Here is a 20,125-nt window from a genome sequence, read left to right on the forward strand (position 1 = left end):
TCGCCCAACATCCTGACTGCCGAGTAGGGAGTAGCACTTGATATTCAAAAGACAAGTGTAATATATTGTCAGATCTTTCCTCGGCAACAGAACTAAAGTGGTCTTTTGAAAGGTCTCTGATATAGCACAGCACCAGTGTTTGGATGTTAATGCCGGAATCTCATTTCAGTGATGACTGATGTCATGACTGTTTTGTTAAGTGTTTCAGTGGCCTTCACAACACCTCTATTTTAAAGGAGGAAATGGAGTTGCCCATGTCGTTTTTCTAGAAGCTAGGGATGATATTTATGATTAGCGTTATGTTTGCCTAGTGTTTGACAGAAAAAGAAAAAGATAATTCAAAGAGCTGACATCCCTAGATATTGACGATTACTGATATGTCATATATGTATATATTTAGACCAAAAAAGCACATAAAACTTTAAAAAGTCCTTGTGGTCATGTTTATTTAATGCTATCATGATATCCTGTAGACTCCTTTGTAGTACCAGGATCACTTCAGCAGATGGTGGTGTGAGACTGAGAATAAAATCCTCCCACCAGTAAAATTATTTGCTTTAATTAAATTACTAACTTTACTGTGCATTTGTAAAGATTACAAACAATATAATTTACAACAAATAACTTTGCATAAAGCCTATTATAAATGTCTTCACCAGAGGCAACATAGAGGACAACAGAGATAATACACCCATCTCAACAGACAGTAATGGTTGACTAAGGGTGTGACAGATTTGCCATCAGAGGTGTAGTCTCATGACAAGTACGCTGCTCTTCCCACAACCTTCTGACAGTAGGAAGATGCTCAGCAATGGCATTTAATTATTTCTATTTAAGAGCATGTCTCTCTTAACTGCCACAGTTGTTTCCTGTATAATATGTCATACCTGGTCTCAATTTAGAGTGATGCTGTGTGTGGTGTGTGTGTTTGTGTGTGTCTGAGCCTTTGATGGAGATGTTGCCCTTGCTTATATTGGCCTAAATATAGCAGTTAGGCTGAATTTGCTCTTGTGTGCCTCTCACCATCTGACACAGTTGTCAGATGGGTTTTTCACGGTCTTAGTCACTACAGTGGGCCAGCTGGCTTTGATGTTGAATGTACACAATTTGGTAAGCTGTGGGTCTTGTATGCTTGGCATTTGGAGTGGTGTAGAAAGAGTAGATCAACAGTGATTGAAAGCTCAAGTGAGATTCATCCGACATATTAACACTCACTTATTTTTTTTGTGGGAATGATGGCTTCTGAATATGAGTAATTGTGAAATGTTCAGTTTTTTTCTAGACACTTATACCATATAGAAGATTGTGACATACACTTCCAAGCATAGAAAACAAAAATAAAAACATGTCTTAAGAAACATCAGCGCATTCTTTTACGTATACTGTTGTAGATTTGATTACAGTGTGTACAAATTACTGATGTTTAAAGCTACTTATTTTTCATGTTCTAAAAAACCTAAGATTAGAGTAAGTGCTGCCCAGAATGTAAAAACAGAAAAGGTTCAAGTTAAGCAGAAATGGGTTAGACAAAGTCCTGGACGGACGAAAAATATCATTTTACAACCGGTTAAAATGTTAAAAGCAACCAATTCATTATTTGTTTATCTGCAGATTATTTTCTCAATTAATCATCTGGTCTATAAAAAGAAAATAGGTAAAAGAGCACATCACAACCTAAAGTGGCATCTTCAAATGTTCTGACTGACCCAACATACCAAAACCTAATAAATTTAATTAATCAACTAATTGTTGCAGCTCTAGAGACAGCTAATTGGTCAGATGATCATAGACACCTTGGAAGAAAATCAACAGCAGCTTTAAGAAGTCCAAAATACTGACTTTAAGGTATTTACTTGGCTCTCCTAGACCGTTCACAGTTCGTCAAATACAAAATATTTTGTCATGGCCACATGCAGTAACATGCACACAAGCCTGAGTATTAAGAGTCATGAGTCCTATTAGCATGTAAAACGTGTAGAAAATTCATAGCACATTTATTTCATCTGAATATGAAACCATCAATTATTAGTTTGGTAATGTATATTTATTTACCCTTTTTTACTTTTCCAAACCAGGGTTAATAAATGCTTGACAGTAATAGTAGAAGTAGTAGTAGTAGTAGTAGCAGAAGATGGATTACCTTCATGTCAGTTATATGATATATCATGTTCATTTTGACAGCTGCAATTTTCCAGATGCCAAACAAGTAGCAACAGATTTGTAGTAGAAGATCAATACCCATGTTTGGATCAGGTACCTGTCAGTCCATTTGGGGGCAAGGTGATATCTGCAAGCACTGTATGTGTGGCAGAATTGTGCACACAATAAACTACATACGTAAAGAAGCAGTAGTACTACAAAAACGTATAATTTCTGTGCACACTTTCTGTGCAAGTCTTCACACGTTCCTGAAGGCCAGACTTTAGGGCAGATTGTGTTCCTAGGCTCCAGGTGCTGTAGGCTTCGGTCACCAGAATTAGACTCTTCACCTCCTCTTCTTACTCTGGTCTTGTGCCAACTCGTGCCAACGGGGTGATACATGGGGTCCTGCTCATCATCTTTTTTTTTTAAATTCTTTAAAAACTTCATGAATCAATATTCAAGCCTTGCAATATTGGCCCTGCAGGCCAAATAGGCAAAGATATTTTTGAGTTGAGTCAAAACTTAATTTCCATTTACATTTTGAGCAGATGCCTTTTCTGTTTAAGGACACTAAAAAAGGAAAAAAATTAATTTGACATTTGAATGCGTCAAGTGACCGAATATATAGTGTTGGATTAACACAGTGGCTCTCAAAGTGTGTGCTGATGCAAGCAGAGCAGTGAGCATATTCTGAAAACTTGAGTTTTCCCACTGTTGTGCGTAAATGACCAGAATAACATACAATTTTCTTCCTCCAAAGGGGGGAATGGCAGACAAAGTTTGAGAATCGCTGGGTTAACATGAGAACATGAGATTTGTAGCTGTTGGCCTGAAGCAGGTGTTGCTATCTGACTATGTGTCTGAATTTGAGGTATTCGTTACACCGCATACTGTGATTAATGAACAGTGTAGAAAATTTTGTTTAGGACAGTATCTAAACTTTTGATATTAACAAAATCAGACAATTAAATCAACCGCTCCATAAGAACCCCCAGCAATTGTGAATGTACAGTTACTACTAATGTACAGTGCATATGGGAAGGATTCAGTTCTTCACTTTTTCCACATTTCATTATGTTAGACTGTAGAAGAATGAGGAATTTGATTATTGTGTTCCATTATTCTCTATTTCCATAACTCTGCATGAATGGTGTGCAATCAGAAGTGACGGATGTGGATATTTTTGTCCAAGTGTAGATATTGAAGGTGTGCTCTGGGAAGTGCTTATTGGTTAATGGTTTTGGCGACAGGGTGACTTCTACATGTTTGAAATAATATTTTTCCCTCTGGTGTTCCCACTTTGTTGCTTCATCCATAGTAACAGAAAGCTTTCTGGCACCGAGCAATATGCCTCTGAACCATAGGAAAGTAAACTGCACCTACAGACTTATACCACTGCACAGTAATGTGCACTGTACCGCAGGCTGTTCAGTATTTGAACAGTTGTCATGTATTACTGTATAGAGGTAGGGATGAGTAATAATTTGTCAGAAAAATGGATTTTACTGTTGCAACAAACTTGGACAATTTGGAGTTCACTCAGTTCTTCACACACACACACACACACACACACACACACACACACACACACACACACTTACTTCATTGCCACTAATTAAATGTTTTTATCCAAATGAAAAGCAGCCTGCTTACTGTAGCAGGCGTCTCCCACACACTGGCCTGGTCACATAGGCAGAGATGAGCCACAAAGGACCAGTGTTCTCATCCTTCCACATTAAACTAGTTTGATTCTCAATAAATACTGATATACAGATGTGTTCAGAATAATAGCAGTGTGTTTTAAAAATAAATCTTTGGAATAGCTTTTAATTCCATTATATCAATTCATTGGGAACACTGCACATTTAATTCCAAATCAAAACATGACCAAAACTGTGTTCTACCTTTACAGAAAGTGAAGCAAAATGAATATTAGGCTGTTCAAAAAATAGCTGTATTTGCATTTTTCTTTACAAACCCAAACATTTACTGTATAAACTGAAAGATGTCTCATGGGTTTGCTTTACTTTGAATCACTGCACTAATGTTTAGTTGCATAACCATTATTTTCTTGTTGAAAGTGATCCATGATCCCTGGTATGCAATAAATAGGCCCAACACCACAGTATGAGAAACATCCCCATAACGTAATCAAAAAGAACGATTTTGCTCTCATCAGTCCACAGAATGTTGCAAAATTTCTTCTTTGGCCGCAGAATGTGTCCATTAGCAGATGTCTTTTTTTCAGCAATGGGACTTTGCAGGGACTTCTAGCTGATAGCTTTGCTTCACATAGCCTTCTTCTGATCGTAACAGTACTAATAGCTAACTCTAAGTCTTCTTTGAGTTTCCTGGAGCTGATCATTGGTTAAGTCTTTGCCATTTTGGCTATTCTTTGATCCATTCGAATGGTATGTTACATTTTTTTCCCCCGTTGTTCAGTATGTACTGTAATGTATATAACTATAAATGCACTATAACCTGCATCCACAACATTTTCTTCCTTCTTTCCTTAAATATGGGCCATGATTGCTACCTGTTTCTGTACAGAATCAACCACCTCACTAATTGAACACAACACTGTTGGTTTTCTATGACTCTACAACACTTAATAGTAAATTATTTACCATATAGAAATATCCCTTCTACCAAGAAATATGATTTCTGAGGTTAGTGATGTTGGACTGCTATTATTTTGAACACAGCTGAATATGTATACTTATATAGGCCCTTTGAATTTGTATTTGCAGTCTCTCCTTGCCTGTCATCGTTTTTACCCCCTAACTGGCTTTCCACCTGCTGTCACGTGCATTTCATGAGTTGTCCAACCCTGCTGCTGATTGTCTTCTGCGTTGCCTGAGAATTTCTTTAAACCAGCTTTTTATATGAATCAGTGTTGTTCTAATTGATGTCAGAATCACCACAAGTTGTTTAAACTTTTATAATTGCCTTGGTTAGGCTTGGTTATCTCAAAAGATAATTCAAACAAAAACCACCTCTCCAAATTAACAAGGATCTGCATGTGACAAAACAGACAGCTGTTTTGTTGTTACGTGTGTGTGCACCCACCACTCCTGCAAGCTCAGCAGGATTTTTTTTGTCAGCGGCTTTTTCTGCTTTATAAGGCAACAACAAAGAAGCGTGGACCAAAAGGATTGGCCTGCATACAGTTACATTCTACTTGCAGGTTGTCTGTGCAGTCACAAATCGATTAACTGCAGTGGCACATTGGGAGAGCCTGGTTAAGCTGATCAAGTTTAATTGTGGATGCTGAAATAGTTATTATTGTCTTGTGAACCTCTAAATTGCATTACAGGCTTAATGTTCTTAAGAAAAACACTCTTGTATGTTCATAAGCAGGGGCGGATTTAGTCATTTTGATGCCGAAGACAAACACAGGCATAGGGCCCTCCACAACCCTTGTTCTCACTCTTTTTAAATCCTTTTTTTTTTCATTGTATAGGAGCCAAAACCTGCTTATCTTTTCTCCATTCTTGATTTGCATGTAATAGTTACTGCTTGTAAATCTGCGCCCCTCTTGATTTCTTGGAAAAAACTCTGTCCCGGACTTGTTGTGGTTCCCTCTGCACTATTGAGCAGCGCTCTCTGTCTGACAGCTGTTGTGGCCAGAGTGGTGGATCATCTTCAATCATAACACCTTGATTAGGGGGACCGCTACTCACGGGGTCTAGTTGCTGCGGTGGGTAGCTCCTCTTCATTAGTTTGCATTGCTAGCGCAAGCACCGGCTTCTTGCTGCTCTTTAGTAACGTTAATGTTAGTGTTGTCAGTAGACGTCGTGAAAAAGGTTGATACCTTTGGAAGTTTTGCTAAAAACGTTCTTCTTTTTCCCACTTCTTGCTTTTTTCAGAACCACTTTGGTAGCTTCGCTTCATTTTCCAACCGTCTGTGGCCTCCAGCTTACAGCACGCGCTGAGCCGTTGGTTTACAAACACATGCTGATGCGCAGTAGGATAATGGAATAGTCCAATGTAGGGGGGACTGGGGGGAGTTTCTCATCACGAATTACACAATCGGATAGCACTTTAGCGTATCAATGTTTAGAGATATAATTAATTGGTGAAAAGTAAGACGACAAATCGTAACCCTAAGTTTATGAGGCGTTTTATGGGGCCCTTGGTAGCTTGGGGCCCAAGGCAATTGCCATCTTTGTCTAATGGTTAGTCAGCCTCTGTTCATAAGGTTCCAAGCACAGTTTGATTCTTTAAATGTCTTGTAAAAAAACACTGTTGTCCCAGTCTTTGACACCAGAGGGAGGCAGTGGTCTGAGAGTCATCATGTACATAAAATAATCTAACAATGCTTGTTGCAGCTGTCATCAGACTGCACTACAGGCTTTACACAGCTATGAACTGTTGCCTGACTCATATGGAGATTGTCCAGCAGTGCGTAAAAAAGAGTGAGCGTTCATGTGTTTGCTTTCTCTAGTAAGTCCTCTGGTGTTTGGCTGAGGTTGTAGCTGCATTGCTTGCTGTTGTAGAGCCAGTGTAGGTGTGAATAGCAATTTTCATGCTAGGAACCTTCATTTAGACATATATCTACTATGTCAATATTTCAATGTAATAAACCATGCCCCACTCAGTCATTACAAATTGCAGGACATGCACTTCAATGGTATTATCCGTTACTTAAATGAAAAGACTGATCACTGCTTGTCACCAGGGTGCAGTTGGAATAACATTTAGCGATATTTCATCTTATTGAGAGAGATTTTCTATTCACAAAGGGACCTCACACTCTCCAAAGCTGCAGTGATGAGGTACAAAGGAGATTGGCAGCACTGAACCAGCAGGAATAGTGTTATAGAATTTCAGTGCAGTTAATTTGCAGCTGTAAAAACATTACTGATACTAGTAAAAACTGAAACTAGCTATGTTTTGCCCGTTTTGTAGCCTGAGTCGAACACTGTTTGAACTACAAACATTAACTATGAAAAGCAAAATGATTGCACCAGTATGCAAACAGTCCTTGCTGTACTTGTCACTTCATCTAAATGCAGTTTTTGTCCATTTCACAGGTTAGAGAGAACTTCTTATTTGTTTTTGATTGTTGCCTCAACAAAGAACAATAGATGCCATAATGGCAGAGTTGCTTTTATTTAGTTTTACTTTTGATTCAATGTTAATAACTTTATACTACACATGCAAGGCCTACAGAGCCCTTTGTTCCTCCCTTGCTGTTATCCATGTGTCAAAATCCCTTTGCTTGGGGAAACAACAACAACACACACAGTTACACACTGAAAATGAAAAAGTTTTGACCAAAATCTGTATCGTGCAATTAAGCAGGTCTGCTTGGATCTTTCAGTAAATGATTGTAAGGATTTAAAAAAATATTTATCTAACTGGGATGTTTGGCGGGGATTCCTAGGGACGAAGTTCACACAGCGATACACACTTCTCAGAGTAAGTTACATTTAACCATGTATCCAGCTAATTTAAATAGCTCATGGTTACTGTATTATGTGAACAGTTAATTTAATAAGTTATTTGGCATTTTTTATTTTGTGGGATGCAAATGTTGCACCAAAACAAGTTCCTTCTCAAGACCATATTGCAGAAGCACCATTGTTACATCCGGAACTTAGTGCCACCCAAGACGGTTGTGATTGGTTTAAAGTAATGGAAACATACGGTTTAATGACATGTGGTAATCTGTGGTTTAGCCAAACCTTATGCCACATTGCTGTAGAGCGAGGTCTGGTAAGACTACCTAGCATTTGCTAAATGATTAGAGTAGTTTTATGGTTGTATTGATCCGCTTGTGTTTGGGTGATCTTAATCACTGTAAAACTCAATGGAGCTCCATGTTTCTATTAACCCTTTGTAACGTCATAGTCCAGATCTTCTAAGATACTCACAACAGTGTCCGCCTTGTAATGGAAGGAGGTAACATAAGCTTAACAATGCAAAAAATTAGAGCCCCTCATTGACGCAACTTTAGGAACTCCAGGAACTTTATTCCCCTTTTCCACCAGAGGAATATCATTAATAATAATAATAATAATAAGTTTGTTTATCTTGGTCAAGTGAAAGCAAACAGAAATACAGTCACAATTATTGAAATGCCTTCATATGTTATTTTGTGCTTCATTTGAGGGAAAATGGCATAATAGATAATGTTTAAGGAAAATGTTCTTGCAAGCTATGCAAAGGCTCCAAGGGTAAATTCGCTTGCATGGCTGCAACAAATTACTTTGGGCTGATCATGTTGAAGCAGACTGGAACTGGAGTGTGTCTGTCACATAGCTATATGACCTAAGATTAGTCCCAAAGCTCAAGTAACCTCTATAAAGCCTGGGGCAAGTCCGAGACAAGCAACCATCCACAAGTGCCTCATTGGTTATTTTACTATATTCCGCTCTTGTGGTAAAGAATGGTCACGTTACAATTCTGTTGTACAAATAATCACTCCGTCCCCTATTCCCTTCCATTGAAGCCAGCACTATGGACAAACTTAAGCATGCGTTTCCTACTTCGGTGTGATCCCCAGGACTCACAGATAAACATTGATACATTTTCTGTATTTTTCAAATGTTTTATCACCAATTTAGTACATCATCACAGTACCAGACTACAAATTGTAGCTCTCGTACACAAATTGTGGCCGATGAATGTTCAGATAAGCTGCGCTTTCTCAACAACAGCCTCTGGGGTTTGTTGAACATGCTCAACTGGCTGAACAGCTGCCGATAAGGCGCCAACTTGTTCCAATTGTGATGAACATACAAAACGGTGGGCGTTGGTCCTCCACAGACACTCAATGGTGTCCAATGGCCTGGTGTGTCCTAGTCCTCAGTCTACTCTGATACATGCTCTGGTTCTGTAATCCTCCTCAAACAATGGTGGATGTGAGAATAGAAGAGAGGTTAAGCCCTTTAAATCTTTCTGTTACCATGTGTTCAGACATTTAAATTTAAAGAGAAGGCGGTCTCTTACCACTTCTGTAGATTTATACATATTCATCACAGATTGTCAGCTGTTTTCTGCTGCATGTTCATTTTCTGTGGGAATTGACATAAACGGCACATATACCTTTTCTCAACTCCCTGCTGTTGTACCATTTTTCGTGTCTATATACACTGTACCTTTTATACCTTCACCGCATTAGTGCCTCTTTGTGTAGCAAGGCTTAAATGAAAAAGACTGACATCCTTTTGCTGCTTCTCTCTTTGCAGCTGCATGTAAAAACACACTTTAATAGACTTAAAAGTCCATCCCTCCTGACTCTTGGTCAAGTGAATCCTTGTTTAGGTGCATGTGTCACACATACTAACATTGTTGCATAACTAACTGCTGTGTGATCATCTCTTGAAATATCCTCAGCTTCTTTGCTGACATACTTACACATACTGACACACCTTGGTTCATGGAAGTGTCAGATAAGGTTAGAATATTACATATCCTTGCTTGAACCTTTCAGTTGATTTAGACAAATTTGCTGTACGTTGACAGTTTTCATGTTGTAAAGATAACTGGGATCACTAATGATGTAGCCCACTAAGTTGGGAGGACAAGAGGGGGGTCAGAGAATGACCACAATGAGGAAGCTCCACCGGACACGTGGGCTGCGTTGGACGGCTGCTGGCACACATTCCACCAGCCAAGGGGTCATGAGAGCGGATTCCACGGTGCCTGTCTGAGGGGGAGAGGCTGAGTTGGTCCATCCTCTTTTCAGGCCCTGACGGCAGCTGCTCCGCCTGGCTTGGGTGCAACAGTGACCTCACACCCCGGAGATATTTTTAAGGGTGCCAGTCAGCAGGGTGATGAGTTCTGAGTAGGTAGGTGAAGAGGCTCAGCAAGCACAGTATTGAGACGTCTGCACAATGGTTGTGAAGTCAAAGGAAGGTACTACATTTATGTAAGAAAAGTTATCTGCGTGCTATAATAGTCAGCCAGGTTTGGGAGCTCCTTCTGGGATATGATCCAGTAGACGGCCTGTTTTGCAATGCTGAGGCATTGCCCTATTCCCCGTTTCTCGTCTGGTGCTCGGAGAAAGATGCCAAATGTTGCCTTTGGGAAAGAGAAAACTTCGTCCCACGTCCCGCTGGAGAACCAGCCACTCGACCGGGCTGACCCCAAGGAAGTTGCCAAGGAACCCCCTCAGAAAGTACTCAAGATATTTAGCATCAACATCATTGCTCAAAGTTTCTGTCGCAGGCGGGTGAGTATTGTACATATCAGGTCATTCATACGGGTTGGGTTTGGTTGAGCCACAGAACACACAAATGTCAAAGGTGATCTCTCACCCCTATCCCGTAGGTGGTTGTTTGTGCTGTTTTATCGAGGTGGAAAATCAAAATTGAAGCTGCTTGGCTACTTTTTATTTCTTGTTATGTCAGTACAATATAACGTTCACTTTTACACAAGAGTTAATAAAGCTTTTTCAGTTCTGCTGAATTTTTACTTCTGTCGAAACAACGTAGTCACCCACCAATAAACAAATTTGCAGAATATCTTCTTTTTTAATGAGGCCATGTTTGAATTCAAGACTGAACTTAAGACATCGTGGTAATGTAAGATGTGTTTGTCCTTTTGTCAGACGTACTTCAGTCGTTTCCGCACGCCCACAGATACAATGGTTTGCGTGCCACGGCTCAACCAATGGCAGAAGATGGGCACCTTAAAAAGGCTGTTGCCAATGAGCCTATTTTTAGGTCATGTTTTTAGATAAGGATAAATTATATATGTGTGTGTGTGTGTGTGTGCAATAATTGGACAGACAATAGGAAAAATACATTCTTCAGTTACAATTTATGGAGTAATTTAAATTCAGTAAGGTTTGATTTTTATCATTTCAAGTAATTCATATCTAATATTCAGATCAATAAATAATGTGGTATAGAAATTGTTTACCTTAAAATGTATAACACATTAATTAAATAGCCTATATCGCTCAGTCTCATCCAGAGTGACCAGTGAAGGAGTTCTGACCGTTTGACGGGTTGTAATTTACCATAAATCACAACTTTTTCCAATTGTTTTTTTTTTTCTTAAGTGGGAGGTACTGTATGTTTGCGTTCATAATTTTATAAAAGAGCAAGTGTAAAGTTAAAGCATTTCCAAAATAGCAGTGCTTTTTAACTATGACATCAGACTTTATACTCTGACAGCAAATTAGGTTGACAGTTAGGCGCTGTAACAGTAACACTGCTTGCATTAAAAATGTCCTTTGACACTCTTGCTGAATTAATTTAGCCTAGAAATAAATAAGATTCAACTCTGCTTTGCAAATTAACTCAGGGAAATTGTTTTGAAATGACTGAAACTCTCTAAAGAACTCTAAGCTCTCCATGTTTTGTCACTGGCAGTATTAACATTCAAACATCAAGAGATTATAGTTAATCAGGTCACAATCACATAATTGTACGACACTTTATTTGATATTCATAAAATGTAGATTGAATAAACCTACATATACCAGATTTATTCAGACAAATTCAGAGACTTTCATTATTTTTAATTACATGTAGAGCTTATGTCACTCCCTAGTTTTTTGTAAAAAAGAAATCCGACATACAAAAATTAAATAAACCCACATAGCTGCATTTGAACTCTAAGTTACAGTGGTGCTGACAATGTTTCCTTAATGTCATAAGAGATAGAAAGAAGAGTTAAAAATATTAACCTCTAGTCTGTTATAAACAAATTGGAGATAGACGAGGTAGTGAGGACAAAGGTTGGGAAATATCTGACTAAAATAGAAATAAGGGTAGATGTCACGATGACAGGAGAGCGCAGCTTGTTCTTTTTTCCTTTCTTGGTTTTAATCTCTGATCAAAGGTAGCTGCTGTGTTGACCAGCTTTTTGAGACAAAGGGTCTGTTACAGTGATCTAGTTTTAATTAGTGCTGTTTATACAGTAGTTAAAAGGTAGGGTCAAAGGATAAGCTGAGAGACCCAGGCACGGGCTTAAAAGCTGTCCAGTCAAATCTCTGTGGCGAGGCGGAGGGAGTCTGTGTGTTACACCTCCTTTGACATTAAGAAGTTATGTATCATCCCTGATCACATCTCCACATATAGGTTGTATAATTTTACATGTTGCAGTTATACCTTTAGTCTTTAGTTTAGGAACAAATACCTGAAATAAAAACGACGTTTTCTTTCTCTCTCTCTCTCTCTCTCTCTCTCTCTCTCTCTCTCTCTCTCTCTCTCTCTCTCTCTCTCTCTCTCTCTCTCTCTCTCTCTCTCTCTCTCTCTCTCTCTCGGCTCGGCCTTATCTGTGCTTCAGCTGAGTTTCTAGCATGTTGGCTGTAAACTCTTGGTTTTGTTTATGTATAAGGTTAAAGATAAAAAAAGATAGAGTCACTGACTCATTTTTCATACACTGAATTATGTTTCAAATGATAGGCTGATTAGGCTCCACATCTGTCAACCTGTTAACAAACTTTACATATAGTATTCTTGCGAACAGCAGTTGCATCTGTGTTGGTGCTCAGGAACTTTACTTTTGATGTTTTGCTTTTGTTGTTTAAAAAGGCCAGCATGTCAGGAAGCTCTAGACTAAAGAAAAGGCACTTGAGTTGGTTGTTTATGAAGTCTGTTGTGTTGGATGAACTTAATGGAAGGTCCCTCAAGGCCATATCTTTTTTTTTTTTTTGCTCCAAACAGAGCAGGAAGCCACGTAAGCTTTTCTGTGCATGTGGCAGCTGTCTCCAGTGAAATGCATAGCTGGGATTTCCCAGGGTCCCTGTGGTATGGTACCAACTTAAGTCGCTTGAAACTATGTCTTCAAAAGGAACCATGCTATACTGTTAAATAGGGGTGTGAATCTCTAAGCACCTTTCAGTTCGATTCCGATTCAGAGGCCAACGATTCGATTCTAAACCAATTATCGAGCAGCCTTTACCCCGTTTTAAATGAACATGGAGATTTTGAAAAACAGACATTTCCCAATTTTTGTATGTACATTTCCATGTGTGGTTTAAAAAAATAATACATATAAATCTGAAATTGTTTGATTTTGATACATATTTGTCCCACACAAATTTTTATGTTTTGTCTGCAGTTTTTTTTTTTTTGTAGTCTTTCTATGCTTAAGCCTTAAACATGCTTGTGAAAGACACCTCTCACAGTGATCTTCCATGTCAGAGGCTCAGTCATGTTTAAAGGTAGAGAATTGGCTTCTTACAACATGAAACATGAGGTGGTCAGATGTAATGGGGTAAAGAAGAAATCCTTTTGGTGTTTTGCCTACTTATCTAGTGTATTTTTATTTATTTTTTGCACTTAACTAAGTTGTTGTCATTATCCCATCCCATCTATCTGTTTTTCGGATTTGTACACGTCTGGAGAATAAAACAACAGATTTTAAATAATAAATTATTAACTTATCACAATCGAGCATTGAATCGTTCTAGACAGAATCACGATGCATCTAAGAATCAATTTTAACCCCACCCCTACTGTTCAATAGAAATTAGGTATGCTTCAACTGTCTATTTTCTAGCTTGTTGTGTATACTTTTTAATTCCCCCCATTCAAATATTCATTTTAACACGGACAAGGGAGCTTTCTATCAGGCAGTGTTAATTCTTGTATTTATGTCTTGTATCGTTAAGTGAGGTCAACACCGAGCCTAAAACTTATCATCTGTACTGATAAAGATATTCCTATGTTGAATTTCCAATTAAAACGTGACCAGGAGAAGCCACACTGTATTTCCGGGAGCCAGAATGGGCATCCAGCTGTTGTAGGAGACAGCAATCAAGATATAGAACATTAACAGCAGGACATTTTAGTTGTGGTATTGCTTTTCTCACCCACCACACCCTGTACTGCAGGCCTGTTGAGTAAGGTGATCTGGACTTGCCCATAGCAGCTATGTCTGTATCAACCTCTATCAGCAAGATGCATATGCTGTTTGAGCAGGTGTTGTGGGTGTGTGGCAACTTTCTTCAGCGAGTTTGAATTAGAGCCTCAGGGCTTCTTGTGGTTTTGTCTACAGACGCGTTATATAGAGCCACACATCTACTATACTATTATGTTTTTGCTCTGTTTATATAGTATTTGCTTCATTTGTTGGCCTTTCTCAGTCTGTCGCTTTAGTTATACTGGTGGCCGAATGGTCTGAGATGCATATGTATCCATCGAGGGTCTCTTCTCACATGCGTGTTCCCTGTTACTGCAGTTTCTACTCAACTGGTTAATCAAGACAATATAAAAAAAATAAACTGTGAGCTGAAAGCGGAGTGTACGTTTCTTTGCGTATTTTTCATTAATTATCAATCATTTTGACATCTATCACTATTTGAAAGCGCAATTTTTTTTTACCATTTAATTTTGAGAACATGCCTGGATACACTAAGGACATTCGTATTCACTTTCAATTTGAGATGTCTGTCCCTGTCCTTTACGGGACAACCAGGGTGACATGATACCGTTCCTGATCCTGCTACTACTGAGTCAGATGGTCTTAATAGCAGCTCAAGTGTTCGTTGTCTTTACTATTCATATCAAAACCAAGTGTTTTCCATCAACAAAACCTTGACATTGCCTCAGCTTATTGTGTTGTTTGGATAGGGCTTAGTTCATTTTAGCATCACAGTCATCACCCTGCTTTTACTGCTGTTTCTTTTTTATTTTGTCTCATAGTTTTAGTTGTTTTGCAGAAATGCAACCTGTTGATACAACCTGTCACTGTTCTGTGATTGTAAGTACCGTACTACAATGCTGCATCTGAGTAACAGAGTTGAGTAGCATGTCAAATTTAAATAACAACAGCGTTATTGTATCAGTAAAATGAGGAATTAATGTTAGCTAAAAAAAACTATTTCACAGGCAGCACACATTTTAAAGGTTGCTACAATGGGGAAACGGGAAAGCCACTGTGCTTAAAATGAAAATAACCAGAGCAGGAAATTTAGATTAACTTAGAACAAGCACCTTATTAAAATACTAAGTGTCTTTACAACAGCAATGCATATTTTTATGTGCTCTTTATTAAGCACTATTAAATGTATGTAAATTAATCTCTTTGTCTCAGTAAGAGTACATTTATTTTTAAGCTACATCCCTCCCTCATTATTCATTGGCAGTCAGCGTTTCACTTCAGATAAACTTGCTGCCCTGGAGGAGCAGCTGCCTTAGCTAATGTTGGTCCCTGTAGATAAGTGTTGTAATGAAAGTAAGGCTCTCCTGACAGTATCATGCTGCGTGACAAACACCATCAGGCCTTTTAACTGTTTGCCACTGTTTTTGGATAGCCAAATGTAGAATATCGGGTTTGAAAGCACAATAATCTAATTGATCTTTTGATTTTTTGATTTACTTTTTATTTTTCTTCTTCCATTACTCATGCAATATATTGAAACACACTGGAGTTAAGTTGAAGTGGGAGTTTTCTATTTTTGTCTTACATTATCCCCGAAAAACTAGAAATATTTGTCAATTGCTTGTTTCTCTACCACGTAAGAGAAGCAGAGAATTAACATTAACTACCGGGTAATTATCATTTCGTTGGTTTTTGAATAGTTGATAATAGGTATGGCGGTGGCGATGGAACAGTGGATGCAACACATGGCTTTGGTGTGGGAGATCAGTGTTTGATTCCCACTGCGATATATCAACGAGTGTGTTCCTGAGCAAGACACTTAACCCTTAGTTGCTCTAGAGCCGTGCAACTTCTGATGTTTAGCCAATTATAAGTCGCTTAAGATAAAAGTGTCAGCTAAATGATATGAAATGTAATGTAGTGGGTAATAGTGGATAAGCATTAGATAAGGTTATTAGTCAAATCTCGTTTCAAATTGTATAATCAATTTAGTGATATTTCAAGTGGCCACCATTCTCTCGTTGCACCTTCTCAGTTGTGAGGATTTGAGCTTTTATTTGTTCTATGTGACAGCAAACTGAATATCTTTGGCCTTCAGCTTCAAATAACACAGAGGGGAGGAAGGCATCTGCCATTGGCTATTCTGAGAAGCAGTCTCATTCCAGGGAGCACACAGATCCAGTCAGCTAGCTCCAAAACACGCAGATCAACAGTTTTGTTTACCTTCGATTTCAATTGAGAGTCATAAATATGGCACCCAAAAATGTTTTATTATTTTATTAAAAAGATACTCTGCTTTGATTGAAATCTATCTAGCTATGCCATTTAATATATTATTGGGAAATGGGATGCATTTACAAAAAAATGTGTTAAAATATTGCGATAACCTTCTGAATATCTAAATACAGCTTTTCCTAAGTCAGTACTGGACAAATTGGTCTTTGCATTTTGACACTGCACATGATCGGTGAACTTAAGCCTGATCTAAATACCTCTTGAGTTCAAGCTGGGGTTGTATAGTGTTGTGTAGTGTTGTCCTTTACGGTCAGAGCATACTGGTTAGCGATGTGCTCCCACCTGCCACAGGGCTGCCTGAGGGCACTGTCATTTCCCACGCTTTTGGATACTCGAGGAGCTGAGAAAGTACACACGTGTCCTTTAGGGAGGCGTCACAGCCCCTAAACAATAATTTAAATAAAGATATGAAGCAAAGTGTACCGTCCTCAATACATACTGTCCATACCAACACATTACTTTACTAAGTTATCCATCTAGGGTTGTGCTGCATGGCACACACATTTTGCTACATAATTCAACAATATCAGACGAATTCAATAGACTTGAATCAAACAGCCACTGGCGTAACCGACTTTTTAGCATTACAATTCTTTTTAAATTGTTTTTTGTGAAAACCTGTTGTTTTTTGTTTTTTTCCTACCTCCAGAAATAAATATGCTGAGGTCTTTTTTTTAAAATGAGACACTTTTCTTTAAATAAAAAGTGCAACCCCCCTGTGACGGTGTCACTCAGGCTGCTCTGAGATGTTCTAAGTCTCTAAGCTGCCAACTGAAAAACCACACCTTTCTAAACAGTCAAACCCTTTCCTTTTCCCACAAAACGAAATCCAAAGAACCTTTCTCCCATGGTTCCCACTGCATTGATTCAAACGGAACCAATATAGCGTAATCTCACTCGGGTGGCAAGCTAGCAGGTGAGTCCTCAGAGTCCTGGCCCGTTCACACATATGGACTCAAACGCTGTGACAGTGATAGTCTTTGTGAATGGGCTGTAAAATACTAGATTCTCACATAAGATCTGATAATTGCAAGCGCTATACTAGTTTTGAAACTGTTAAATATATGTATGTATGTATATATGTATATATGCATGTTGCCCATTGTGTCGCCTGCTGCTAGTTTGGGTGTGTGTGGTATTTGTTTGTAATACACAATGATGTGCAATGATCTAAATTTTGGTGCATCAGAATCAAAATCTGGTGATGGTTGGTAGGTTATTTGTTTATGTTTCCAGAAATCTGTCAGTAAAATGTGATCAAATTACTCCCACACAGTCCTGATATAGCAGAATAGTTTTTTGTATGTTAAACACTTAATGTTCCTTGGGGTAATTTCGTCTTTACAGTTGGCTGCTCTGCCCGACTTAGCTCTGATTTCTCTCCAGAAATGTGAGCCGTGAATCACTCTGTGCGGTCCTTTCCTCTCCGTGCTGACCTTCACCAAGCCACTCCTGCGCCTTTCACAGTGTCCTGCTCGCTATAATCTGGTCATCAGTGAAGACAGCCTGTGAATGGATGGCTGACCGGCTGTAACTGATTCGACTGTCTGCATAGTTTGCCTAATCTGTGTATGAACCCTGCTGTCTGAGTCACAGCGTGTGGTCTACTGCTTTTGATTGGCACTTCTATTGTACTGCAGTCCTGTCTGGACTCTTGCTGCAGCCCTCAACTCACATTACGCTTGCAAAATTAAACATTTCACTTTTTCAGCTAAGCCAAAAGGTTTTTAGATGTTTTTTTTAGCTTTAGAGAATTGATTGATTAGTAAATTGACAGAAAATGAATCTACAACTTTTTTAATGATTGTCTAGACTTTGTTTGTTTTTTAAATGCTATCATTCAGCGTCACCAGTGAGGATATTATTTGCCATAGTTTTTTTTTTTTTTGGTGGGGGTCAAGACATTTGAAGACATCATCTTGGGCACTGGGAAACCCAGATGGACAGTTGTCATTCATTTCCTGTCATTTTATAAATAAACAATTAATTGAGAAAATAATTGGCAGGTTAGTGGATAATTAACATTTGCAGCCCTTCTCAAGAAGTAGGACAATGTTCTACTAGATTTGATTCATCATCTGCATTGATTAGCAGCATGTACAGTATGAGAGATGATGGATGACTGCCAGGTTAAGGCCATGACATCCATATTTATAATTTGTGCAGTTTATAAATGACCTTGGCTCTGGTGTACAGTACCTTCATGTCTGACAAGTAAGGCTGTGTTCAGAGCAAAAATAGCACTCTGTGTTAAAAACCCACAAGGGGCTGTGTTGCCACAGGTACTGGTGAGAAAATGAAATATGATCCAGAAGGTTAAGTTTGAGGAGTACATCAATGACTTTGAAGGCTTATCACATGCCACATGCCAAAACACTGCACAGGGGTTTATAATACTATGAGGCAGAATTACTCAACTCTGGAAACTTATCATGGCGGCAGTCATTTAATCCTCGGTCTTGATGTTCTCAAGGTAAACAGAAGATTATACACAGTATTTGATGGACTAATGCAGTCTGCTGCCGGACAATGGGGCATTGCATTTTTTTTGCCGCAGTACCAACTTGTAGGGCTCATTGAAATGAATGGGGAAGCAGTGCTGTCATCAGTCTGAATGCAGCCAAACACGTACTGCCCAGATTCTTACTTTTCCTTTTACTCTCTGCCAACACGGCATGAAAACATTTAAAATAGTTAGTTGAACATGTTTGATTAAATTAGTCTTGCTGCGGAATTCACCGCATTTTATTATTCAAAACATCCAGGCATTGCTGCTGTGAGGAGGTGGATGCATTCACTGTGAATGTGCTCCTACTTGGGTAAATTTGGCCAAAAAATACATCAACTGATAACAAGATCTGGAGAGAGTAGGTGTGTTAAGAATAATGCAAGAATGACTGCCACCCTATAGCATCATCTATTGTAACATTTAAGTAGTGGAATTTTCTTGCCGCAGTTGCTGGAATGGCTAAAGCTTTCTTCCTCCAAGAGTTCATCTTTTTGAGAGTTTCATCTCTGTCAATGGATAGCAAAGAATAATCTGCAATCCTTCTGGGCTGCACATAAATCTCTTTCTAGACTCTTAAGGACACACCTTTCCTTTGTGTCATTATTGCAACAACGCTGTAGAAATTATAGCTCCCTTTCAGTTGCCCTCTGTGGGTATAGAACAGAAGGAGGATATGGCTACATGCCTGGCAGAATATTGACTTACTGTTCATAAAACTCACGCTTTTCTTACCCGTTACAGCAATTTAATCAAATTTTTGCAGTGTTTTCTTTCACTCATTGATTCATTGAAATTTTCCTGGCATCATTAGGAGAGATGACTTCTGGTCTTATCTCCGACGAGCACAATCAACAGCCGCCCTCATCACACTGGATGGGCAGCTTTTTGTCCCGACTAAATTGAGTCATTCATCGCAGTACAGAAGACTCCCTCTGGCTGAGCACAACACATGCTGTTCTATGATTCCTTTTGCAACTTTAACTTTCTAAAAAGACGACATTGTAAGGTGCAAATTACTTGTTTATGAACAATTATATTTTATCTTAGTTATTTTAAGACTCAGTGGCAGACAGGCAAGAACAGAAACTTAAAAAACATTGTATTTTATTTTTACTCCTTGTGTATTTAGCAAAACCTCTTGTTTGTTTGTCATTTCAAAGTCTGAAAAGCATGGGAAGGAAATACTAGAAATTCCTTTCTATATTGTACTAATTTGAAATGCATTTTAATATGCACTACTACAAAATGCAGATTCAAAACATTAGCATAGCATGGTGCCTGCAAGATAAATTAGGTGCAGCCACAAAGGATCTGTGTCCACATTTATAATAAATTAGATGCAAATATGTATTTAAATCCATGGCAAAAAATGTGGATAAAATGGCACGT

The 20,125-nt window shown here is 38.6% G+C and overlaps 1 protein-coding gene across 7 annotated transcripts in view; it reads left to right on the forward strand.

Moving 5' to 3' along the window:
- fbxw7 (F-box and WD repeat domain containing 7) overlaps positions 1–20,125 on the forward strand; it is a 106,596-nt gene that overhangs the window by 41,118 nt on the left and 45,353 nt on the right. The window contains exon 1 of one of the 7 annotated variants that reach the window (XM_034885350.1): positions 9,925–10,324. The exons of the other annotated variants lie outside the window; for them this stretch is intronic. Within the exon in view, the coding sequence (XP_034741241.1) occupies positions 10,109–10,324 (216 nt within the window). The 5' untranslated portion in view covers positions 9,925–10,108. Of the gene's footprint in view, positions 1–9,924; positions 10,325–20,125 lie in introns of those variants that run through there. 7 annotated transcript variants of the gene reach the window in all.

Source organism: Etheostoma cragini, chromosome 2 (assembly GCF_013103735.1).
Source record: "Etheostoma cragini isolate CJK2018 chromosome 2, CSU_Ecrag_1.0, whole genome shotgun sequence".
In the NCBI taxonomy this organism is placed as follows: domain Eukaryota; kingdom Metazoa; phylum Chordata; class Actinopteri; order Perciformes; family Percidae; genus Etheostoma; species Etheostoma cragini.